Source organism: Gastrolobium bilobum, unplaced genomic scaffold, assembly GCF_033153095.1.
Source record: "Gastrolobium bilobum isolate Gb01-03AN ecotype WA unplaced genomic scaffold, APGP_CSIRO_Gbil_v1 utg20899, whole genome shotgun sequence".
NCBI classification, from domain to species: Eukaryota; Viridiplantae; Streptophyta; class Magnoliopsida; order Fabales; family Fabaceae; genus Gastrolobium; species Gastrolobium bilobum.
In genome coordinates this window covers 76,697-103,200 of record NW_026896444.1, presented here as the reverse complement: position 1 = coordinate 103,200, position 26,504 = coordinate 76,697, and the positions used below count along the sequence as shown (strand labels likewise).

The following is a 26,504-nucleotide window of genomic DNA, read 5'->3' as shown; positions in this document are numbered from 1 at the left end:
TTGCTTCCAACTTCCAAGTTCCAACCAACACAAACTGACTCTCTCACAAGGATTACTTTAGTACTATATATTAATTTATTTTGAGTGGTTTAGTATCAAAATTAGTGTATTAAGTATTTTCGAGTCAAATAGACTATCTTCCACATGAGTCATCCTTATATAATAGGATGGGAATCCCAATAAATATGAGGACTGAAAATTAGATCTAAGCATCAGAAGTCAAATGCATAAAAGAGCAACTTTGGCCCTTAGGAAAAATACATTTTGCCATCTGAGTTGTAATATTCTTTATTAATTGATCTGTAAACCAAATATCTTCCGGACTGTCTCCAAGTACAAGTGATGAAATTATACAAATAAATAATAGCACCGACAATGTATATACAATGACCTACAAAAATAGAATAATGGGTAGTGTAATAAATAAGAAAGCTACTAGTGAGACCCTCAAAGAAGAGGACGATGAAGGATTTATCTGAATAATAAAATTGCAAGTAGGTGTTGAAATATTGTTTGTTGTAAGTTGGGCTAAACCTTCAAAATTGCATGCCATGTCATTCTGATTTTGCGCCTGGTAATACATATTAAATGCATATGAGGCATTCCCATTAGCATCGAGATTGTTACAAGAAGATCCATATCCAAGTGCAGTGCAATCTCCAAATGTGCAAGCATAGTTTATATTATCTGCAAGATTGCTTAGATTATTTGCATTTGGATTAAACATGCACCACTTTGAATCAAGATAATGCACATTTCTTGCACCAACTAGTAACTTATTTTGACCTTGACTAGAAAGATGCATTGGAAACTTGGGTTGCCCATCATACCTAAATATTCCCCAATGACGTTCAAAATTCCCTGGAGCAATGCTCTTAGCATCCTCATCAATAAGTCCAAATAGGTAAACTTCAATAAATCCTGGTCTTCTTGGGGTGCCTTTATTTGCTGCAAGCCTTGGTAGAAGCCCATTATAGAACCTTAATGCATTGCCTGAATTGGCATTCTTGTCACCATCTGTAGGCCATCCAACTTCACCTACCAAAATGGGCATGTCCCCATATCCCACAACTTTAAGAGCAGAAACCAATGTATCAAAATTTGCATCAAAAACATTGGTGTATGAAACCCCATTATCATTTATGGGATTGGCTACCCCATCAAAGAAAGCATAGTCCATAGGAAAATTATCATTCCCATAAAGACTTAAGAAGGGGTAAATGTTCACAGTGAATGGTGCACCATTCTTGCTCAAAAATTGTACTATTTGGGTCATGAGATCACTTATATCAGGCCTAAATGTTCCTGCAGATGGAACAGGATTATTCTCAGGAGACTCATATACATCAGCATTTAAGGGCACTGTGGCCTTAACCGTGTCTCCTACACCAACCTCATTAAGGGCATTTTGAATGTTCTGCAGTGCAGGCAAGGTGACATTCAAGAATGAATTATTATAGGTTTTCAAAAATGGTTCGTTCCCTACTGCTACATACCTGTAAAAGAGTAAAGATGGAATGCATTAATAGGTATTTGAGAAAGAAATACTTCAAATCTTTTTCTCATGGAACCTAAAATATAAACCAAAAATCTTGATGCTTAATAATTCATTGTTAAATCAATGCCTCATTAAAAAAGTTTCCTTTAAAACTGAACCAAAAACTGAGTTTAGCTATAGAAGAAAGCAGCATACATTAAAAATAGAAATTTTTAGTTCTCAATCATATAAAGCTTAATTATAAGCAGCTTTACCAAATGTTCAAAAAAGTCCCAAGAAACTATGAAAAATCCTGGTCATTATATAATATCTAATAAATTTTCTAAGTACCAGGCTTCTTTCAATTATTCAAAATCCTAATTGGGGTGGCTAATAATCCTCGGACCAACCCGATTCAATTAGTTCTTTTTGGTTAAATTGGTGATTGAATAGAATAATGTCATAAATATATTTACAATGAAATATGTATACTTTGATATCAAATGTATATTTTCAATTTTCAAGCAATATTTTAATTTTAAACAGATACATGATTTAGTTATAATTAATTTTTTTTAATTTTCTTATGTTTTAGAATAAAAATTTATTGAAAGCCAGCATTTTCATCTTCGGGCTGTCTACCCACAACATAAAGCTTACGATAATTCTTTAATTTTTCAAAACATGCGCTGCACAAAATTAAATTATCTTGCCCAAACCCTCAAGGGTAGCTCAGTTGGCAGCTGAGCTCCCAAGGGATTGCTTGGTGCAGGGATCAAACCCTGCCTCAAGCAGTTTCTTGGAAAATCTTTGGGGGCCAGAGGATAAGCCAAAAAATCTTTGGTTGGGGAATTAGTCTCGTCCTTTCTCCGGTTGCGAAGCTTAGTGCACTCACTGTTACAATGAGGGGCTAGCCCAAACGGGCCGTACCCCGAGGGCATGGTGCACAGAGAAGGTTGAATGGGGATACCTCCTTGCAATGTACCAAAAAAAAAAAAAAAAAAATTATCTAACCCAAATCCTTACATAATTAGATAACTCAAAAACCCACTCAAAAGTTGTTGGTCTACTATTGTCCAAGTTAGGTTCTAGGATTTGTCCTGCCTAAAGGTAATAGATTCTATTTTTGAGAGTCGTAACTATGGGAAATGATGGGAAATGATGGAAATAGAGAAAATTCAAAACCAAAATAAGAATAGCCGAGCCCTTGGGGATTCAGAAATAGAGAAAATAATATTGAAAAAACCGTCCCAATATGAGTTCAACAATACCTCAAACTAATAAATCAGATTGAATACTAAACAAAACAAATAGAATGCCCCTGCATAAATTGTCCATCAAAAGGGCATAGTTCGTCTAAGTTTGCAAGATATAAAAAAGCTATAATTCTCCTTCTCTTGCTCCGTGAATCTTTGTAAATGCCTTTCAACATTCTTTCAAGACTCAAAGATTTAGATTTAAATTTGTAAGGAAGAAGGAAAAGTGAATAATCAAATTAGTCATAAAAGATATAGCGTCCATAGTATTAATTCTTGAAATTTGAAATTATCTGAAAATGTATTTCATGGTCAAATTAGTCCAAAAATTACTCAACAAAAAAAAAGTCCATAAATTAATTACGTCAGGAACTAATTTGACCGAATGAATGTATATTTGAGAGATCCAAACGGTAAATTTCATCTTTCAGAGAATAAAATGATCGACACATTATCTCTTAAGGCCTAAATTGAATATTTACTTCAGGTAAAAAAATAAAACAGCGATTCTGAAAGCCATTTCCATTATTGAGCACCGGTTCAAGTTTCAACGATTCCGACTCAATCCGGTTTTAAACGGTTTTATAGGCTTAGAATAATTGGGGCAGATCTAATTAGTTGAACTGGCCCATTAAGGTAAAATTGCAAGAACTAATGCAAGGACTAAAAGGAGAAAAGAACCCAAAAAAGCATAAAAGAAAAAAAGAAAGAGAATCTAAAGATTATAAAGTTGAGAAAAAGGTGCAACTTGAGTTCACTTTTGTAAGTCTACCCACACTATTGCCTATCCCTTAATCAAAAAAGCAGAGCATATCAACTAAAAAAACAGAGCATATGTCCTTTTGTTTTCATTATTTATTATATTGATTCTGCATATGGGATTGCCTATTTGCCATCCCGTCATAACAAAGACCTTTCCTCTCCAAGTAAAAAAATAAAAAATAAATAAAAAAAATCCCCTATCTGCTCTAGTCAATGATATTTGTTTGCGAGACCTCAAAGATATTTCATAAGGAAAAACATTTAGTAAAATAATATAGGCCATATAACTAAGATAAAATCACATGAAATTACATACCTAGATCAACTTATACTCTACCATCACAATCACAAGTAACGATGTTAAGTGTTAGTCCATGTTAATTAATAAAAAAAAAAAAATTGTAAAAGTAAACTCACTTGATGTTAACTCCACCCTGAAAGTTGTAACTAGTAACATTCTTGCGAACCCATTGCATGGCACGATCATAGTCATTCATTTGAGCAAGCTGGTTATTAGGAATAGCAACCATGACTTCAATCCCAGACCCAGCAAGAGCACTCATTGTGGAGACATCTGCATCAAACAGCTTCACCTTTTGAATCCCATTGTCCTTCAACATCTGCACCACCGTATCTGCCTTCAACTCGTGTGTAGCTTGTGTTCCCCAATTCACTCCAAGCCCTTCCACACTGTTCCAACCCATCACCCCAATCACCAAAACCCATCTCAAAAAACACTTTTTTCCCATTCTCCCCACAAAATAATAACAAAAAGTTACTAAGCCAAGTGATAGGAACCAAGAATGTGTTTACTTGTTCTTGAAATTGAAACCCTTCGCTTCTTTTTGTATATAGAAAGAGGTGGAGCAACGTCGGCAAGAGAAAGGTACAGTTTTCAGAAAGTGGGACTCGAGGAAGGAGCGAAAATTTAGAACACTTTTACACCCCACGATGAATGAGATTAATAAGTCGGCCAAAAGAAAGTAGGATACGTAATCAAATAAAAATCTAAGATCAATAATATAAGGGTTTCAATTAAGATTTTAATCTGATTTTAACACTATTTGTAAAAAAAAACTACAAATTTGTTAACAGTGAGAACCGCCAAAAGCTTTATCCACTAACAAAAATCTACAAATTTGGACCGAACCTTATTAGCTATGTTATTTGGGTGTGATGAAATTGGAAGAAAAAGAAACAAGTTAAGAGGGTGTTTGGATCCTCTTATTTTTAAGCTAGAAGCTACTTATAAGCTAAAGCTAAAAAAAAGAGCTTAAAAAAATAAGTTAAAAGCTGTTTGAAAATTACGTAAAAGTTTTAGTTTAAAAATTACTTAAAAGCACATATTTCAAGAAAATTATCTTTCTCTCTATCTTTATCACTCTTCATTTTAAAAAAAAGCACACAATTCAAGAAAAACAGATAAGAGCTTAAAAAAAAGCTCCTCCTAGGAGCTTTTAGTTTTCAACTTTTTTCTTCATTATAAAAAAAAGAGCTTTTTGTTATAAGAGCTTTTCTCAGAATCTGTTTGGCCTAGCTTATGCTTATAAGTAGTTTCTAGCATAAAAATAAGAGGATCCAAACAGACACTAAGTTTCCTTTCTTTTTTCTAGTAAACAGAGTTAAAAAGAAAGTGAAATGGGAATTTGAGAAAATTTGTAACTTGTCGACGAGAAAGAGGAGGTGAATATATCCCCCCAAATGGAGAAAAACAAATAATATGAGAAGCTATAATTCTTTTGTGGTGGGGTAAGGACGTAATGTGACCCCTAACCACTGAATACGGATCTAAAGAAACCAATAATAACTTGTACAATTTGGAAATTTTTTGAATTATGCTCATAAAAGGAAGAAAATATATATGACTATATATGTAAGAGTGTGAAAATAATGGAAGTTGGAATTGCAAGGGGATGAGAGATATTTTTTTTTACCTCTAAAAAATCTAAAAAAAGATTGTTGAGAATTTGGTAGGAAATTTTTTATTTCGGGTAAGTTATGAAAAAGTGTTTGCTTGGCTAAAATTTTACTGGAAAAGTTGGGTTATTTTACTGATGCTATGTTTGGTTGATAGTAAAATATTGATAGGAATGTGAATTGAAATTACCAAAATATCAAAGAGCATGGACAATCTCTATACACATGATGTCATATATTACAAGGGTATTTTTGACTCAATATATTACATTCAAAATCCAAGACCATGGCAAAAAAAAATACCAAAGATTAAGTGGAATAATATTTTGCCTTTTGTGTAGTTAAAAAAGAAAATACCAGGGAAAAAAATTTACTGACATTTTGTTCACAATACTCATACCAAACATGGTAAATAAATATTCGCCACTCCACTTGTTCCATACCAAATCCCCACCCAAATCATTGCCTTTGTGTTTTTGAAAGAAAATAATTTGGATTTGCTTACTTTGGGAAGAGAAAGGTAGGTTTTGATTGAAGAAAGAAATAGAACGTGGAACGATATGGTGGAGCATTGAATTGAATTGATGTTCTCAAATTTGGTTTTGTTTTCTGAACAGCAAAGTAGCTTTAGAGTTTAGACAGAGAAGATAGGGACATGTGCGGGGTGTTTCGTTTTTTTTTTAGTACAAAGTGTTTCGGTTTTTCAAGGTAGAAACGATGCCATTTTGTCACGGCTTTCAAAATAAATGAATTCATTATCAATGTCTTCAAATTTCAAGGTTCTTTCTCTTTCAATGACGGAAAATTTGAATGGAAATATAAAAAAAAAAAATTAATAAAATATTGAGTACACATTTAGAGGTTATTCATAGATTTTTTTTTTAACATTCATAGCTAGATTTAACGGCGAAAAGCTATTATTAATACAAATTTTAAAATAAATTATTCAATTAAAACAGATTTAAAATTATTTTTTAAAATAATACAATTAATTATACATAAATATCAACTAGATGAATTGTGCACACTCTCCATGGACAATTTAAAGTTGGCAAAATGAATTGAATTAGATGAGTCGGCCGATCAAAACAGAGGCGAAGAGTGTTATATATTTTAACATTCAACACAATTCGCCCCGCATGCAAGTGTCAAAAAAGTGGATGGGTGGGTGAACTTGCGGGTCAATATTGTTTTTTTATTTTTTTTTTATCAATTTCACTTGTTATCTTTATACATATCATATCATTTCTTCGCCAACATATTCATAATTTAGTGTCCCTTATATTAGAGAAAATAATTTCTGCCTTTGAGGTAAAAAAACATTTCTTTGCAGAGAAAACGAAAGAGAGAAACCCATAAAATAATGGACTTCATTCCTTTTTTTTCTCTTAATGGCAGAGAAATATATTTTGCCTAAAAAGCAGAAATCATTTCTCCTTTATATTATATATAATTTATGGGAATAGTGTTTATCTTTTTAAATGACACAATTTATATCATTTCACTCTCACAAAGAGGTGAGACTCACACCTTTATTTTTTTGTCAACTCTCTCTCCTCTTTTATCTATCTCTTTCTCTCTCTTAAAATAACATAATTTTACATTCTTTAAAATAACACACACTTTTCCCATAATTTATTTGACTTATATTTAAAAATGTTATAATTTTATTACGAAATTGCAACACATATGACTGTTTTTGTCGGTTCACTATCATTATAACTTAATGTTGAACTAAACAAAACAAAAAAATAAGTATGCTTATGCAAAATATTATCATTAAAGTAATTATGTAATAATAACAATTGTAAAATTTCACATACAAATACAAACTTCTAATTTAATCCCACAAAAAATTAATAACGTATTGATCATAATATAACTTCTTTATATTTTTTAAAATTAAAAGACACGTTACAAAATAAAAAAAAATTATTTTATTTTTTTTAGGAGTGCTAACTAGAGGTGGCAAAATGGGTCGGTCCGCCCCACCCCGCCAAAAACAAGTTAGCCCGCCCGTCCCGCATTTTGATATGGGTTGAAAATCTCAATCATCCGGTTTTGTGGTGGTTGGCGAGTCAACTCGCCAAAAAAAATAATAATTAAAAATTAAAAATAAATTAAAAATTATTAATTTTATAATATTTCTTATTTTCATTTCACACTTCCTTTAGTATTTTTGCAATCTCAAACCAAGATGTATACTAATATTCAGTCAAATATTTTTTAGGAACTTATCTTTGCCTCAATATATGGATAACTTTTGTAATAAATAAAGTTTTTCTTCTTTATTTTTTCTAGAGGAGTACTAAGATAAAAAAAATTTCATATCACAAAAGCTTAGTAACAATTAAAATACTAACTATTAGTAAAAAAAGAAAAAAAAATTGACCCGCGGGCCAACCCCCCGACCCACCGCCAACCCGTTTTGACCCACAACTAAGTGGGGCGGATTGAGGTGGGTTGGTGGGTTGAAAAGTATAACCTAACCCGCCCCGTTTTGGAGGGTTGGTGGAATGACCCGTCGGGTTCAACCTTAATTGCCACCTCTAAGGCTAACCCTCAAACTCGACTCAAAACAAGATGAGTTGATATTTTTAATCATTCACCAAAAGAGGGTTAGCCCGCCCCACTCTTCTTGGCAGGGCGAAGCAGGTTGAGTCATTTTGCCAACTCTAAGTCGCAACTCATAAGGTCATGACAGGTGCATATTTTTGCCGTATATAATTATTTGTATTATTTTGAAAAATAATATCAAAATTTATATTAATTGAGCAATTTATTTTTAAATTTAAATTACTTTTTTAGATTTTACTTGGCACAAATATAGCCATATATTTAATTGGATCAAAGTTTTTAGTTTTAGATCTTACTTAATCATTGCGTAGTTAAGATTGTGTTAAAGAATAGATGGACTTGATATTTAAAATTAATAAATTTAAATATTATATATAACTAAATTTTAAAAATAAGAAATTAAAAATTAGAGGATGTTATATTTCAAAATTAATAGTATAAACAAAAAAATATTTTATGCATAATAGATTAAGATAAAGGTTATATTTACAACTTCTTTTCGTTTACAACTTATACAACTAAATATTAATTGTTGATTTTTATGAATCTGATGGTTATAATTTATTGAGAACTAATAAATATGACCCAATTTCTACCCAAAAAAATGGATTTTATAAGAGTTATATTGTAGGAAAAGTGATTGTGTAATGTTATAGAGATTAGTTTTGCGTACTTTAGTTTTTTTTTTTTTTTTTGCTTTTAAAAGTGTGGACCCCACAAAATATTGTGTGGGTAGCAAAGTTTTTCGTGTCATGTTAAAGGACAAACTAAAACCCAAAAAAAATATAACCCAATAAATTATAACTGTTGATGGAAATCAACGATTAAAGATTTGGTTGTAAGAAGTTGTAAGCGAAAATAGATTACAAATATAACTTTCCTCATATATTAATTTAAATAAAATTTTTCTAATTTATCTTTACTTTTTAAAAGACATAAAAGTTTTAAAATATTATCTCCTATTAAGTCAGGTTAATCCATCCCCAAAACGTGATCTGATCCAAATATTATTGAGTTTAATTTTCATATCTAAACTCAGTCTAATTAACTTCAAATCAAACTACATCAATAAGATGGGTCGGCCTAGTAATGAAACAATCCTACATATTACTTATTCCTTAAATCTTTCACATCTATTTAGGTTGCATTGGAAAATAAAATATAGATATATAAAAGTTTCATTGAAACTAATTAGAATTAGAGAAAGTAAAATATGTTTAAATATTAAATTCGTAAGATTATTCAATTTAAAATGTGTGGTGAAGCAAAGATGAAATAGCACGACAGGTATGATAGGATTTTATTTAATAATTGGGGTGTCGGTGCCACGTCGAATGTTGATGCTACCATGAATTATGCGGCTCTTCCGCGGGTGGTCGGTGCCTGCATCTGAACTCTACTCTGGTTGCACTTGGACTCACGTTTAACCAAAACACGTCTTTTTACTAATGATTTATATGAAAAGAAAAATATAAATCTCACAGTCTTTTATTATATATAGGACAATTTTATCTTTTATATTTGTATATAAGAGATAAAATTAAATCCTATATTTGTATGTGTAAATAACATCTATATAAAGAATGTTACTAAGAAAAATAAAAGTGACGCACGTGAGTACGAAGTTGAGTTCAAAGAAAATATTTTACATAAAATTAAAGAAATAATTCAATAAAACATATATTAATAAATATTAATTTCAATTGATTAAAAGTTAATAATATAAGATATTGACCAGCATTTAAGTTTTGTAAACACTGACGCTTAATTATTACTTGGAACTGATTATTTGAAAAATCAAAATTATAAGATTAGTTTAAGATATATAAAAAAAAATCAATATTTTATTCAACATTCAAGAAGGTTTGGGGAACAAATAGAGTGAGTTTATCCCAAGTGTTTGACAACCACCTTTGAATAAAGGAATTTCATACTCGATTTGCCAAAAACCTATGAAGTCTTTTATAAACCCTTGCTAGCCCCCTATTTCATCGTGTAAAAGAGACCCTATAACCATTGAGAGCGTTTTAGAAATATAAGGTATTACCACCAACGTAGGTAGGCCCAATGCTGATATAACCTCAAGGCTAAGGAGGAATAGAAACTTTGCCAAGAAAGTTTGCAGACTATGGGCTTATTTACCATAATAATTGAAAGAGTTCATTTTTTATATGATCAATGTAGATAATTTATTTATATTGAGTATAAAATAATGTTGTTTTGAGGCGAAAATCAATATATTTTTGTAATTATAATTTATTCAGGGTTATAATAGTCTTTTTCATTTTAATTTTTTAATTTTTAACTCAAAACAACATCGTTTTGAAAGCGAATGTAAATAACTTATCTACATTCACTGTAGAAACATAGAGCCTAATTGAAATAAAACAAAAAGTAAATACCTTTTTGGCTCCACAATAAAAAACATGAAAGCCATTTTAATTCTTTAGAAAGAAAATTGATTTGTGATCCGTTTGAAATTATAGTTTTTTGAAATTGTGATCCCTCATAAATTCAAAAAATATCCATATTAGTCATTCAAAAAAGATTAATATAAATACTTATTTTCTAAGGAATTAAGATGAATTACGTGTTTTTTTGTTGAGGAATCAAAATAAAATTTACTCTAAAATAAAAGACTTGAAATAAAGAAAAAAAAAACCCTCCTAGTAATCTTGCTAACCCAACCCAAGTGTGCAAATTAAGCCATTACATAACCAGAGAAATGTTTGGGCTGCGTAGTCTTCCTTTTCTCATCGGGCCCGTCGAATGTGGGATACTGAGTTGGGTGTGGATTGGTTTGGCCGCAAAATGTGTCTTTATTGTTGTCAAAAATTAGTGTAAAAACGTAAAAACTTGCTAGAGTGGTGCGTATTAAAACGCAAGTAAAAACTGTCCTTGGTGAAAATTGGTAAAAACACCGTGTAAAAACGATAAAAACTTACATTTTTACCGTTTTGACCGTTTTTACTTAAAATGAATTTTTTTTTAAAAAAAAAAGATTTACAAAAAAAGAAATTAAAAAAAAACCCAATTTTCGTTTCCCCCAAATCATATGCACCAGCACAATATTTGGATATCTTTTTGTTTGGATATATGTCTTTTATAATTATGTCTTATAAAGCTGCAATTCTATTATAAGTTATGCTATGAGAATCGTTTAGTATTTTTGGATCATTGTGTGCATTGAAAGAAGTGAAATTATATCCTGATAAGTGATGATCCAAAATCTGCAGAGTGTATGAAGCAGTTAGAGCAGATTTGTTATCCATTACTTGTTACTTGTCAGTGTTTACAATTTTGATACTTGGTTATAAAAAAAATTTCTTTTTAGATAGATAAGTGGCTCAACACACATGTTCATTACGTGATATTTTTTTTACATGTATATATATAATTTTGTATCTTGACCTTAAGTAGTAGAAAGTAGAAACTTTACGTTTCGTGTCATTTCTACGTTTTACGTTTCTACCACCCCTTTTCGTTTCTACGTAGAAACTCGAGTTTGACAACATTGATCCTGTTAACACAACATTATAAAGCTCCTTATGGAATGTTTCACGGGTTATTTAAATTGGAGATTCCTATTCCTTGGCAAATGATGAGTGCCTCTTCATCGAACAATGTATGTGGTAGTGGTAGTGTTCATTTATGTTAGAGAATAATATAAATCATTAAAAAGACCTTCACCCAATATCTTAAGATTTTGGGTTGAAGTAATTTTTTACATGGTATCAGAGCTTGAGTGACTACAAGGTCACAAGTTCGATCCTCACCGCCCCCTTTAAAGTGGAATTAAAATAAAAGCACAAAAGGTAAACAAAAAATTGGGCATGTGCAATATCCACACTTCAAGCCCAAAGGGCTTTTGTGTGAGGGGGTGTGTTAGAGAATAATATAAATCATTAAAAAGACCCTCACCCAATCCAATACGTTAAGGTTTTGGGTTGAAGTGGTTCTTTACAATTTATACTATTGTGATGTGTACTGTTATGCTTATTAATTAATTATGAGAAAATGCTAGTTCCAAAATTCAAATAATTTGATGGATTACTTGTAAAAACACTAACGTTTTTGTAGATTTTTGTTTTAGTAAACAACTGAGATAAGAAAGAAATAACACGCTGGGGTAATTTTTTTTATTTTTTTATAACATTAATATTTTGTCTTATAGTAATAACTTAAGTTTACTTATGTTTTTCTTTTTATACAATGATGGCATTAAAGTGATAAAATGGCTTGGACCTGGACCTGGACCTGATTAGTTTGATATAAATTGAGAGTAGAGTTTTAAAATTTTAGTTTGAATTATTTTTCAATCGTTAATGGGTCATGCCCTTTTTTACTTTTACTCTCTTTTTTGTTATAATTGTTTGGATTCAAAGTCCATCTATATAAAAATGACGAATGATGAGTACATTGGGTTGGACATGTTCTCAAAACAAAATCTATATCCATCTATATTGAATTTTTTTTTTTTTTTTTATAAACTTACAAACTACACTAAGTCTTGACTAGTCAGACTTAGTGTAGTTTGTAAGTTTGTAAAAAACAATTTGTCAATATAACTCCTCCCATGCTAAATTATTATTTTCGATGTGTGGGAGTAAACCGATTCCATGTTGTTGTTCCATTTCAGGTTATCTTCCTCCGAGTGTAGCATTTACGATATAAAAACAACATGAAGGCAAAAAAATGTAAGTAAATGCTAATGGGAATGCAACAACATTGTCATCAATTTGGATATGAATTGCAAAAAATTAATAGCTTGCTAAATTTAAATGTTGTATAAATGGCTATCGAAAAGTGACAATTGCAACAATTAACAATAACTGTAGGTAATATGACAGAAATTCAGTATGTTGTTTGTTGTTAAGTTTGAGTTGGGTTGAATGTTTGGCTTTTTGACCCTTTTGCCCCTCATTAATTAATTAATAACCAATTTGCCCCTCCCCCAGAACTATCCACCATCCTGCCCCCATTTAGTCGATCAACTTGCACTTTTAATCGACTAAATGGTCAAAATCCAGAAAACATGAATAACGAGATTTAGTCGACTACATCCTCACCTTGATCGACTACATTTTGAGCACTTTTAATCGACTAAAGACATTATTTAGTCGATTAAAAGTCGCAGATCCAGTTTTTTTTAAAAAAAACCCATTTCGCAGAGGGGGTTATTTTCAAACCCTAGTCGATTAAGAAGGCTCCAAGAACCCCTCTCTTCAACCAAGTCTGAATCTCATCCCCTTGAAGGTTCGATTGCACCATCATTGGTTCACAACTTGCGAAATTGACATTGTAGGTAACGTTTTCTGACTTGCATTTGGTTTTAAGTTTTGGTTTTTTTTGTTTTCTCCTTGCTTTGGTTTACTGCTTTTTTTTTTTATTTCTTGTTTATGGTAGAAGGTTATTTGAGTTTTTGTGGCTTTATGTTAAGAGTAGGGTGTTGAGTTTGATGTGAGGGTTAGGGCTAGGGTTTATGTGTTAGGTTAGGGTTAGGGTTAGGGCTAGGGTTAGGGTTTCTATTATTTGTTAGGGTTTAGGCTTAGGGGTTTTGTTTGTATGTTAGGGTTTAGAGGTGTGTTGGTTGTTTTATTGTAGGGTTGGGGTTAGGGTTAGGGTTAGGGTTTGATATTTATATTGAATTTTGAATTTTTTTGATATTGTTATTGTCCATTGATATTGGTTCCACTTGCATTGTAGGTACCGTTGTTCTCATGGCTGGCCGTAGAAGATCGGATAACGTGGAAAATGAGAGACGCACAAAGGTACGACAAGACCGGCTGTCTTCGTCAAGGCCACAAGACGAAGAGCCTGCTCCTGTCGACCTCCCATTCGGATACTTGTTCGAGTATGACCCCTTGGTTCATGATGCATTTGTCTGTGACCATGCTAACCGACCCATATGTCTGGCCAAATCACTTGATACAACATTTTTTGAAGCGGAAGGTTTTAACATTGTGAGCTGGTTGGAGGGAGCACATCTTAGGGTTTTGGCTGAACTGTTGTGTCCATATTCAGAGCTACACGTACGGGCCTTCTACCATAATCTCAGCTACGTACAGGGTGAGCTGAGGTCAAGGGTCTACGGGGTGGAGATCATCATGACGGCTCTGGTATGGTTGGAGTTACTGGGGTATGACTTTGATTCTGCGCAGACTGTGGAATATGACGCAGATAGCAGCATCACACTTCCAGGATATACACGAGGTGATGCCGTGCAGGAGCAGAGAAGAGTCCGTGGGCAACACATGCACTATACGGTTGGGTTGCTTACTGTGGAGTCCCATATACTACACTATGTCATCACCCACATTCTGTTTCCGCGAGCGTTCAATCATTCCAGGGTGTTGGATACATGACATTCCCATCATGTGGGTTATCCGACATGGTACTTCGGTGAACTGGAGGCACTACTTCTGTTGGATGATGTTTAAGGCCAAACACAAGGGTGCACTTCCATTTGCTTGTCTTGTTCAGAGGATATTGGGTCACTTTGGTGTTCCCATGGGCAATGTGACCTTGAAGATGACCACATGGTATAATTGCAAGTTTGGAAAGCATCTACTAGAGCAGTGCAAGATGACAAAGAACATACAAACGGGTGTGTGGCAGTTCACAGGTGCGGCTGATGTTGAGGTTCCTGATGTTGCTCCATTTGCAGACATGGTTGAGCCCGAGGTGGAGGATGATGATGACGATGATGATGAGACTGACTTGCAGGATATAGCTGAGCCTGAGGGTGGGTTTTCATTGCGTGATGTCATGAAGGGCATAAACGCCATGCTGAAGAAAATAGGAAAAATGGCGCTGAAACACAAAAAATGGAGGAAGAGTCACATCCAGAAAGGGAATGAAAGGTTTAGACACGTACAGGGAAGGTTCAAGGGTGTTGAAGATAGGCTTGCTCGTCTAGAGCTTGGACGAGGACAGCAGGTTGAGGATGTTGCAGGGCAGGGGGCTGATGTGTCAGATGAGGATGACGAGGAGACAGCGTCCGAGGAGGAGGAGGATTAGATTTAGGGTTGATCGACTACATATCAGGTTTTGGCACCCCATTCTGTTTTCCTCCAATTTTTTGGCATGGAACCGATTGTACACTAATGTAGACGCATATTATGACTTGGGGAACATAATTTGGGGTACAAAATAGGAAAAATGGTCCATTCGTATGCATTGTTGGGTACGTATTGATGGAAACCGTTTGTTTACGCTCCCCGAAACTTGGTGAATTCATTTTGGGGTCATATTAGTAATTGTTATGAGTTTCAATCTATCAATATGGGCCAATATTACTAATTTGAATACAAATCAACATACAAACAACATAAAGTAACATACAGTACACATTGTAACATAAAGTTTCATAACATAATTCCATGAACTAAACCATAAACACATTAGCTCCCTCCCATGGTGCTCACTAACATCAACTTCATAAATACATGCATAACATTGGTTCAACTCTATCTAATCCTCATAGGGCATGTACGTTTATTGTGACCAATTTGCTTGCAGGTGCTGCATCTACTTTGAATGCTTGTGGGTTGGGACTCAACCCAATCCATCTCATTTTGTATCCTTGTAGACTTCGGTCTTCCTTGTGCACGAACCAAAGATGCATTTGAGATAATTGTTGGACCATCTATTTCTGGAATCAACAACTCATTACCCATTGGATACCAATGTGCAGCATAGACCTTCTCAATTTGTGTAATTGAGAACACAGGATCGACATAGTCATAGTGGTTCAATTTTTCAACCTTGCACACCGCTAACACATGACTGCAAGGAAATCGTTTAGCTGTGAACCGTCCACATTGACATTTACGATTTAGCAAGTCAACCCTCATAATGTCGCCGACATCATGCGTAGATTGATTGTAGGCATCCTCAACTTCAAACAACTGCAAGTCTCTATCAAAAACACGAACTCAGAGACTGACAGTAAACTGATCATTCTTTTGTAAGAAGTCCTCAACCTTTTTTGCAATTCTCCAGCCTTTTTTCTTTGCTTTTTGGATCTTTTCAAGCCTCTTGATAAAATACTCAACAAGTCTACTTTGCGTCATCTTGACCAATGCCGTTACTGGCAAATTACGTGTACCCCTTAGGACCTTATTGATACACTCAGATAGGTTAGTCGTCATACGACCAAACCTTCGGCCCTCCTCATCATAAGACCTGCACCATTTCTCTTTGGGAATCTGATCTATCCATGAAGCTACTTGTGGGTTACTGTCGACAAATTCTTGAAATCTTATATCAAAATGAATCTTCGAACACATGTAACCTGCAAAAAATGAAGACAAATTGAATAAGTTATACATAAACAACATTACATAAACATGTACACATTCAGGAAAATTGTATACCTAGTTTCATCAGCGTTTTCTTCAGTTCCACGTCCCTAAACTTAGTGTTAAAGTTGCTTCCAATGCGACGAAGACAAAACACGTGATACGCAAATGGAGGCTGCCAACCGACATTTCACAGCCCTGATGATGCTGGGGTGACGATCGGATATTAGACATAGACCATGCCTATGTGTGACATGGAAACACATGAGGCTAAGAAACCACAACCAATCATCCAATCTCTCACCCGGTGGAACAATGGCAAACGTAATAGGCATAACGTATCCATCACCATACTGTGACGTAGCAATCAAGAGGGTACCTTTGTATTTCCCGCACAGGTGCGTGCCATCAATTTGGATTATGGGTTTACAATATTTGAAAGCCTCAATGCACTGGTGAAAAATCAAAAATACCCTGCGAAAGACAGCCTTATCGGTGTACACACGTCGTTCGTCACAACACTGGTCCGTATCAATCTTGAACACAGAACCAGGATTAATCTGTGTCATGTAGGTCAGCCAACCAGGTAAGAAGGCATATGATTTATCCCAGTCGCCAAACAACTTCACAATGGCCTTCATTTTAGCCTTCCAAGCCTTCCTATAAGATATGTTATATCCATACAAACGCTGTACCCTCTCCTGAATAAGAACTGGTTTCAGAGATGGATCTTCTTTTAACATACCTATAAAAAAATCGAAGTCAACACAGTCAATAAATATACCGTAAAAAAACATAAACATAACTAATGTAACCAAACATCGCGTAATACATACTTATAATGGCTGCACAGATTACATGCTAATCCAGGTGTCTATGGTCCCGGGTAAGGCCTTGGTTTAGGCAGGTGTGTTCTTTACCCCACTTACTAACAACCCAAGTATTTCCATTCTTGGGCAACATAGCCCGCACATACCAGGGACAACCATCATTATGGTGTCGACACTTTATCACAAATCTATGGTCATCACTTTTTGCCGCCACAGCAGTACGATGAGCCTTCATACAATATAATTTGACTGCATGTTGCATTTCAGATTTACTTTAAAACTCCTGGTACAAATATAATGGATCCCCTAATTGCCAGCGATCGTGGAAGTCATCGTCGCCATACAATATCTCTGTCTCATCATTAGGGTGAGCCCAATTAATGAAGGAATAATGTGGGCTTTCGTTCCAAAACGGCTCAATCTCGGAACCTAAGTCCAAATTACAGGAGTTATCCGTCAGTACGAATGATAACACAAATATGAAATATTCATTTAAGAAATTTAATTTACTATCTTACCACTGCTAACAGGGTCAACACGGAGTGGTGGCATAACCTGGGAACTCAGGTTTCCTGAACTTGTGTCAGCATCAAAATTCCCATCTACGTCCGTATCTGAGGTGTCACCCAGCGGAATAACACTCTCGGGTTCATCGTCGTCTTCACTGTCCATATCCTCCTCATGCTCATCCTCATCCTCGTATATTTCCATCAGTGTTATATGACTTAAGACAGGTGCAGGTGCAGATAAACCGACCACTCTGTCTTCTTGACTTTGACTTCTTTCATGCATAGGTGCAGATTAAGATTGACCACAGTCTATTTCAACATATATCTCAATAAAGTTTTGAAATTTTCGGTCCACAATTGCATCTATGACACATTCCACATCTTCGTCGTCACATATATCATTACCAATGTAGAATATAGCATCCTTACCAACTGTAGACTCTACCCTGGAGATCATCCGTTGAACGCACTGGCTGCCTTGTAGCCCCAATTTTTGGTGAATCATCCCTTTCAGCTCATTGTACGTAGTGCCCCGTTTGATTTTCAACATTTTCGTTTTTCCTTCAAATTGAACACCGTTGGGGCCTTCATAATGCTTTCCATCATAGTAGATCATTGTAACATACATGTTTGGGTTTGAGCTCATCTTTCACACGAATTCGGGGGTAAGAATCGGGTTTTAGGGTCGAATTTGGGGGAAACAAATGAGAAAATAAAGGGAATGACAATGATTTCACAATTACTATGATTTAGAGATGGTGGGATGAAATGGAATCGTTATTGGAAGGATCACAGCTGACAAACAAGAGATAGAGGGGGTACAAAATGAAAATATTGCAAATGAGACCGAGAGAGGGCTGGATATAGGGTTTTCTGCGACTTTTAATCGACTAAATAATGTCCTTAGTCGATTAAAAGTGCTCGAAATGTAGTCGATCAAGGTGAGGATGTAGTCGACTAAATCTCGTGATTCATGTTTTCTGGATTTTGACCATTTAGTCGATTAAAAGTGCAAGTTGATTGACTAAATGGGGGCAGGATGGTGGATAGTTCTGGAGGAGGGGCAAATTGGTTATTAATTAATTAATGAGGGGCAAAAGGGTCAAAAATCCTTGAATGTTTCCTATATTTAAATTATTTTAAGTTTGTATTTATTTATTTATTTTATTTGAAGAAATTGTTTTAGATTGTATATGGTCAACTAGGTACCTTTTTAAGAAAATGGAACACACTTGTAAAAGTGGGATTAGTTAAGAAAATAAAGGATGTGCTATCAAAATTTCTAAGGAAATGGCCTGAATTTTACCTACATTTGGGAGACCATATCTCCCTCCACAGTTGTTAAATTGAGGCGTTTCATATCTCATTTTAAATCTTAGGATGTCAACTATATTGTCCTAAAATTTGGTATCATTTTAAGTTGTCCCTTATTCCTTACTCAAATTAGGCTTATGATATATGAAATTATAGATCTAAGTTTGATTTCCATCATGACATAGATTGTGCAAGATTAAGTATCCAAAATGTGGATTTGATGATGATTACTTACCTTATTAAATTCAGTGGAGCACTGTGGGAACCGAACAATTGGATGTATTTTTAGTTGGACACTTATGTAGGAAGTGTACAATTTGCATGTTGATATTGCCATGCTTTTGGGTGTTCATAACTATATGCTAAGTCTTTGTAATTCATGTATACTTTATGCCTTTTGATTATATTGGTATTTTGGTGAGCATGTGACTTGTCCATGACCACATATTTTGTGTTTTGAGGCATTTGGAGTCTTGTGATGTAAAGTGACCGTTTGACATTTAAATGGCTTTGGAATTGGGAAATATTATAATTGATGCATTACATAATGAATATGCATGATGGAAGAGCCTAGAGCCTACATTAGTAATGGTACATGGGTTATAATAAGTATTAAAGTGATAGGAATTGAATCATGGATCCCTTGTGAAGTAAAAAAGCTGTCAAAACTGGTTTTTCACAGTAGGGAATCGATTCCCTGCTGTGAGAATCATTTCCCTGAGATAGAGCACGTGAATTTCAGCCACTGTGAAGGCTGGGAATCGATTCCTAAAAACGGGGTAGCCATTTTGTAGCTTCTGTCTGTTTCTGTAACTACTGGGAATCGATTCTTGGCTGTTGAGAATCGATTCCCACTGTGAAAATTTTGAAGAATTGTCATTTTTTAACCTAGAGTTAATGGTATTTCTTAGTTGGGTTATAATAAATGAGTTTTATGCTTTCGCAAGTTTTGCAATTACAATTACGGTGTTATTTTTAATTGATTACGGAAATGGTTAATGTTTAAAGAAAATAATGTAATAAAAGAAAAAGTTTACCCATAATATAATTAACTCAATTACTGTGATTGTAATTGCGCTTAATACCATATGCAATGATAACATTACCAGTACGTAATGGGCTGTTACAAACAGTGACTGTACCTGAGGTTTTGTGCAGTTACACTATGTATTACGAGTATTACATAGTATATTTCAGAAATTAATTATATACTACTGGTAGTACATGATTTTTGAAGAGAGAGAAAAAAATCATGTACTACCCGTAGTACATAATTAATTTTTTGACAGCACCAAGCCTTATATACAGTGACATTATACATCATTTTTCATATATATATATATATGTATGTATGTATATATATGTAATAATTAGGGAATGAAATTAAGAATCTGAGGTTTATTGAGTGATATCCCACCTGATTGAGGCTGCTTATGTAGGAGACTAAGGAGATAAAGACAAGGCTATTGAAGACAATATAGAATGATTGATGTTTAAGCCACTAGAATTGGTCTTATGGTGAAAGATTTAGATATTTTGTATTAGATTATGTGTTCAATTCCCATCAATGTATCCAAACAGAATGGTTGATGGTTTTAAAAAACAATCATGGCTACTATTTTGAGGCTGACTTGGACATTTCGAGTGATGACTTGTAAATAAGTTAGACAAGTATCTTGAAATAGCCTATGTGTGTTTTGTATAACCAATGTATATATAAAATTGGAACAATCCGCATGTAACTAAGTTTGATTTCCATCATGACATAGATTATGCAAGATTAAGTATCTAAAATGTGGATTTGATGATGATTACTTACCTTATTAAATTATGTGGAGCACTGTAGGGATCGAACAATTGGATGTATTTTTAGTTGGACACTTATGTAGTAAGTCTACAATTTGGTCTTTCATTCTTTTGATTAGTTTATGGGGTTATGGTGATCTTTGGGGCCTATATATGGTGTGATGTATAAGGCATGATAGTATAAGTTTATACTATACGTTATGATATTTTTAGTTGTTTGATGTGACTATCATATAGTATAAACACAGCAGAATCCCTTAATACATGAAAATAATGTATAACTTAATCCGGCCTAAGGGGGTGAGATTAGGCCGACGTTGTTAAAACGTAGAGTCTACACTGAAACGGTAGGGGTGAGCAAAAACGTGAAACGTAAGAGTTTACTACATACCCAAATATATATATATATATATCCATCATATAACCAAAACACACCAATACATAAGTCATCACAAATTTAAGTCCAAACACTAAGGAAATAAAAATTAAGTTCAAATTAAAATAATAAATCCAAGGCAATAAAATACATAAGTCATCATAATACATACTAAAATCAAAACACCAAGGCAATAAAATTATAAAAGAGATCAAGTCTCTAATTTAAGTCATTGGGGTCCAAGTCAATATCATCTTCTTCGTCTCATCTTCTACTAATAAATTCACCAATAAATCCAGGAATTTCCAAGTCATTCAAGTTCCCTTCTTCTTCATTTGGATCATCCAAGCCAAGGGGATCTTGATCTTCTTCAACATCTTCCAAAAATGCTTCATATGTTGGTTCCATAATCCAATCATCATCCAACTCAATGTCATCAAAGTAATAATCAATTTGAGGAGATGCTCTATGTTTTCTCTTGCCTAATGTTGAGTTAGCCATCACAAAAACAATATTATTCATTGTCTCCTGCTTCAAACGATTTCTTTTCTTTGTGTGACCCAAACAAATACAATAAAATAATTTAATACTAGACTAATATCATTTTTTTGAAATGAAATCCAATTCATATTAAAATTATACCATCTCAATAGCACTCCAATTCCGTTCACACCCAAAGGAACTACATGTCAAGCTAAGCGTACGAATAGCCAATTTTTGGAGCTCAAGAACGCCATCACCATAAGATTCCCACCATGCTGCTGGACTCTTGGTTTCAACTCCATCCATAGTAAAGGTAGTCCAGAAAAGACCTTTACGATGCTTGAATTCCTCAAGTTGTTCTTCAATCTTTCTTTCTATAGTTGTATCCGCCACCATCCTTTTTATACAATCATATAGTCTAACCTTTACTTCATAATCAACTTTAAATGTAGGACAATAATGTTGTTTTGGGTTAAGGTAATAGCCTGCAGCTTGAAAAGGCCTATGAAGTTGTCTCTCCCATCTTGCATCAATGACATCCCAAATAGGTTGATAACTAAAAAAATAAAATGATAACAATTGAATTAATTTTGAGTTAAAAATGTCTACAACTTTTAATTAAATAAATTAATTGATAACTTACAATGAAGGTTTTTTTTTTTGAAATCCTCTTCAATTTTCTCCTTGGCACAATCTATTGCCTCATAAATAGAGCCCATGGTTGTATCATCTGAATTGTAACAGCCCGTTGTACACCGGTATTGTTAACATTAATTATGATATTAAGCACAGTTACAATCACAGCAATTCATTTATAAAAATGCGAATAAACTTTTTCCGTTATTACGCGAGTATTTAAAACAATAAAAAGCATAATAATTAAAAGCTGTGACCATAACTGTAAACTCATGCGAAATACTTGTTTAAACTATTTTAATATCTTATTTTACTCAATACAAGACACTAAGAGGTTCTCATAAACCCACTTAGCTAATTTCTCGATTTTACGTTTTCCACCCATCCGAACATGGTTCGGTTATTATTTTTCTGCGGACACACCGCACAAAACCAGTCCTTCATCTTTTGCTATCTTTTTTTGCTTACTTAAATACCTTTCCAATGAGCCATCACACGAGTCATTTTGATCTCGTTTGCTCTGCATATCGCTGTTTGAAGTTGGACAAGCAAAACTGCCAACCAACCCCAAAACAGCTCCAAACATCCTTCATTCCACGAATTACTGTAGAAAATCCAATCTACCAATTGCTCTAAAATGTTTATACAACAAACTAGACACATCAAGCTTCAATTTGATATATCATACACTTAATTTGATTAAGAAACGAAGCGGGAATTAATTTCCCAAAACTGGTCCAGATCTGCCACAAGTGCAGTGAGCAATTGGGCAGTCTGCACTCTCTGCCTTCTCTAGACCGGCGTCCAACCCAGAATTCTCTCAAATTTTACCACAAGATAGAGGACATCTCAATCTTCAAAATGGAGTATGGTACGTCCCTATCATACCTCTGTGGAGGGAGATATGCTCTCCCGAAATTCTCCTAAATTCTGCCAATTCTACAGAAAATTCGCCAGAGTTTCCTTTGTTTTTACAAAAATCCCAAAGTTTGCAAATGCTTTCTAATACCTCAAATGTACCTAATAACCAATGGGTGGCACACACAAGGATCAACAATGTCTTGGGACAGTTACAACCCAACTCAGTTTATAGTTATTACACAATTCATATCATATTGCTCACTTTATTAATCCTTGACTTATTTCAATCACCAATGTCCATTTACATGCATCTTCTAAGCATACACATAATTATAATCCTAAAATAGGCCTAAAGCCCTTCCATCATATTACATCAAGTGTTCATTGTACAATTACAACATCTCAATTACATATTACAACTTACAAATTCATAACTTTAAATTACAACTTGAAACATAAAGCTTAAAATGACATATACAACATGTACCTAGACTTAGGCAAAAATAGCATGAACAAATATGACGTGAAACTCATCCTACATACATATGGGGTGTTCATGCCCTAAGTCTATCATAGGCCCAATGGCCATCAAAATGCAAAACATAAAATCCTCGAACGACTCATCCTACGGGCTTCTTGCCCGCCACTCCTGCACCACTGCTACCTCCTGAAATAAAGCCCCCCAAGACGGGGTGAGATATACGAATATATCTCAGTAACCCAGAGGTTCTAGAAAAACTCTGCCAAATGGCTCACTTCGATGCATATAAATAATATAAAACAACATCTTAAAAAACAAGATAAAGCAAGGGATTTAGAGAAACTGGAGATCATAGGAATATAAAATACGACGAAGCTGGAATGGTAGCTACCAATACCACGCAACGCCCTGCCTAATGGCTTAGCATGTAAGCCAAGGCGTGTTCCAAGAACATCCAACCAAGGTACCCCTCCCATCCGCATACACCCGAGACTTCCTAGTGTGCTCCTATCCGGATCACACACCACGACCCTAGGTCAACTGGAACTCCCTCTCGGAGACCTATCCAGTGGAAGTCCGAAATGCCCGAAAGCAAACTGTCTACTTTCCAGAGACTCGGTACCTATGTACCCACATACACACTATATCCATGATCATGTTGTTCTACATTACTTACATACATTTCCTACCATCACCCTCAACGGGCATGGTGGAACACACAAGGGGATCAAGCCCCAGTACCAAGAGGTTACCTTAATAAGCCTCTCCACTTAGCTCCAAAGCAGTATATTCTCTGAGCTCGTTACTCAACAGAAATGCCTACGCAGAGGACATTCTCAATCACTTAAAACTCATACGAACATATGCAAGTTAACAATTATTCAAGCATTGTTCCAATCACTTACCTCAATCCCACTTGGTCCAAGACCAATGGTAATCCACCGACTCACGGTTCGGGATTCAACTCAACGTACGACAACCTACAACAACCATGTACGAACAATCAATACACGATAATTCTATCAAATTACAAAAACGTCAAAAATCCTCCCCTACACCATGTAGGTTCGGCCATTAAGGTGCAATTTTGCGTTTTATTTTTCTAACTTTTCTTTCTTATTTTCTTAGGCATCCTTAGGTTGCCGAAAGGCCATATCAAGTGCCGTTTTTCACTTTACGTCTTTTAAACGTCGTTTTGCTTAATATTTTGCTCTATGTACAATTTAACACGAAACACTACCAATTATTTTTCCGTTGATTTTTCAACCTTCCAACCACCACACATCCCATCTAATTTCTATTTAATTACACAACACATCATTCAAATAATTTTTCAACACAATTTCCCCACTTTTTCCCCTACATGGCCGAATTGCACCAAGGAAATTCCAAGAGATTTTCAATCCAATTTTAACCACTCCACACATCATACAATCCCATTATATCAACCTACAATCACACCACAACTCATCAATCCAATCCTAACACATTTCCAAAACTCAAAGTCTTGACATCCTAAAATTTTTCTAAGTTAAAATTTCACATTTTTCGTCAATAATTTTTATTGCATTTATGGATACTACACATCATTCTAAGACACATTCATGTATAAACATTTTCCATTTGAACTCTCTAAACACATCAATCAACCAAGCCCTCTTTAGGGTTCATGAAAATAAATCATCAAATTAATCCATGAGAGGTGTTGAAATATACTCACAAGCTTGGCCTAGGACCCCTCCAAGTGATCTCCAAGGAATGGCTTGAACACACAACTCCAAAATCACAAAAATCGCTCCAATTTTCGTGGCTGGTTTTGGCCCTTTTCTAAAAAATGAGAGGGTTTCGAGGGAAACTAATCGGTGGGTTGTGTTCGGATGATGATTTCCAACAACTTTTCTCACAAACTTTTCTTGATTCGGAGGTGTATTGAAGGAGTTATGAGGAAAAGAAATTTTGGAAGCAAATCTCCCCTTCCATGGAAGGCAAGCACGGTTTGGAGGAGGAAGGAGGAGAGAGAAAAATCAGATTTGTGGTGTTGTCCAAGTGGCAAGGTCCACTTAAGTAAGGTGGGTCCCACATGCGATTTAACTTTAATCAATCACCTAATTTAAATCACCAATTCATAACCTACGTATTTTTCTCTTTTACGTCATATTTTTTTTTTTGGTACATTGCCAGTAGGTATCCCCATTCAACCTTCTCTGGGCACCATGCCCTCGGGGTACGGCCCGTTTGGGCTAGCCCCTCATTGTAACAGTGGGTGCACTAAGCTTCGCAACCGGAGAAAGGACGAGACTAATCCCCCAACCGAAGATTTTTTGGCATATCCTCTGGCCCCCAAAGATTTTCCAAGAAACTGCTTGAGGCAGTGTTTGATCCCTGCACCAAGCAATCCCTTGGGAGCTCAGCTGCCAACTGAGCTACCCTTGGGGGTTCACGTCATATTTTTACTTCCTAAAAATACTGATTATATTTTCACGCTTATCGGTACAATTATACCGCAGTATTTTACACCGGAAAAATCACTATTCATCAAATTTTCGAAACTTGCCTATCCACTCGATTTTTCGTTCTGAATCCATTTCCAGGGTTATTTTATCATCTGAGACCTTCTACTCAATTTTTATCTGCCTAGGGGTTGCGTGTTGGCTAATTACTGTTTTGCCCTTTCTTTGTCTATTTTTTAGGATTTTCACTAATCCTCCATTTAATTCTCATTTAATATTTTACTATTTAAACTTAGGAATGTGAGGTGTTATATGAATCAACTAACCGAAACACTTCAATCAAAGGAAGTGCCCCTATCAAACAAATCTCAACCCTATTCCAAAAGTATTTATCCATCACTACATTTTCACTAAGTTTTCCATCTGTTGATTTTGCATATTTGTTATTCTTCCATTCATCTGACAT

At 34.6% G+C, this 26,504-nt stretch overlaps 1 protein-coding gene across 1 annotated transcript; it reads right to left on the bottom strand.

Moving 5' to 3' along the window:
• Nucleotides 1–391: 391 nt before the first annotated feature.
• LOC133299792 (glucan endo-1,3-beta-glucosidase 8-like) lies at nt 392–26,504 on the bottom strand. Its single transcript, XM_061499275.1, has 5 exons — nt 26,365–26,504; nt 21,770–22,166; nt 21,415–21,676; nt 3,913–4,273; nt 392–1,496 (listed from the first exon to the last, which is right to left on the bottom strand). Exons 1-5 carry the CDS (start codon nt 26,502–26,504, stop codon nt 392–394), a joined length of 2,265 nt encoding a protein of 754 aa, XP_061355259.1.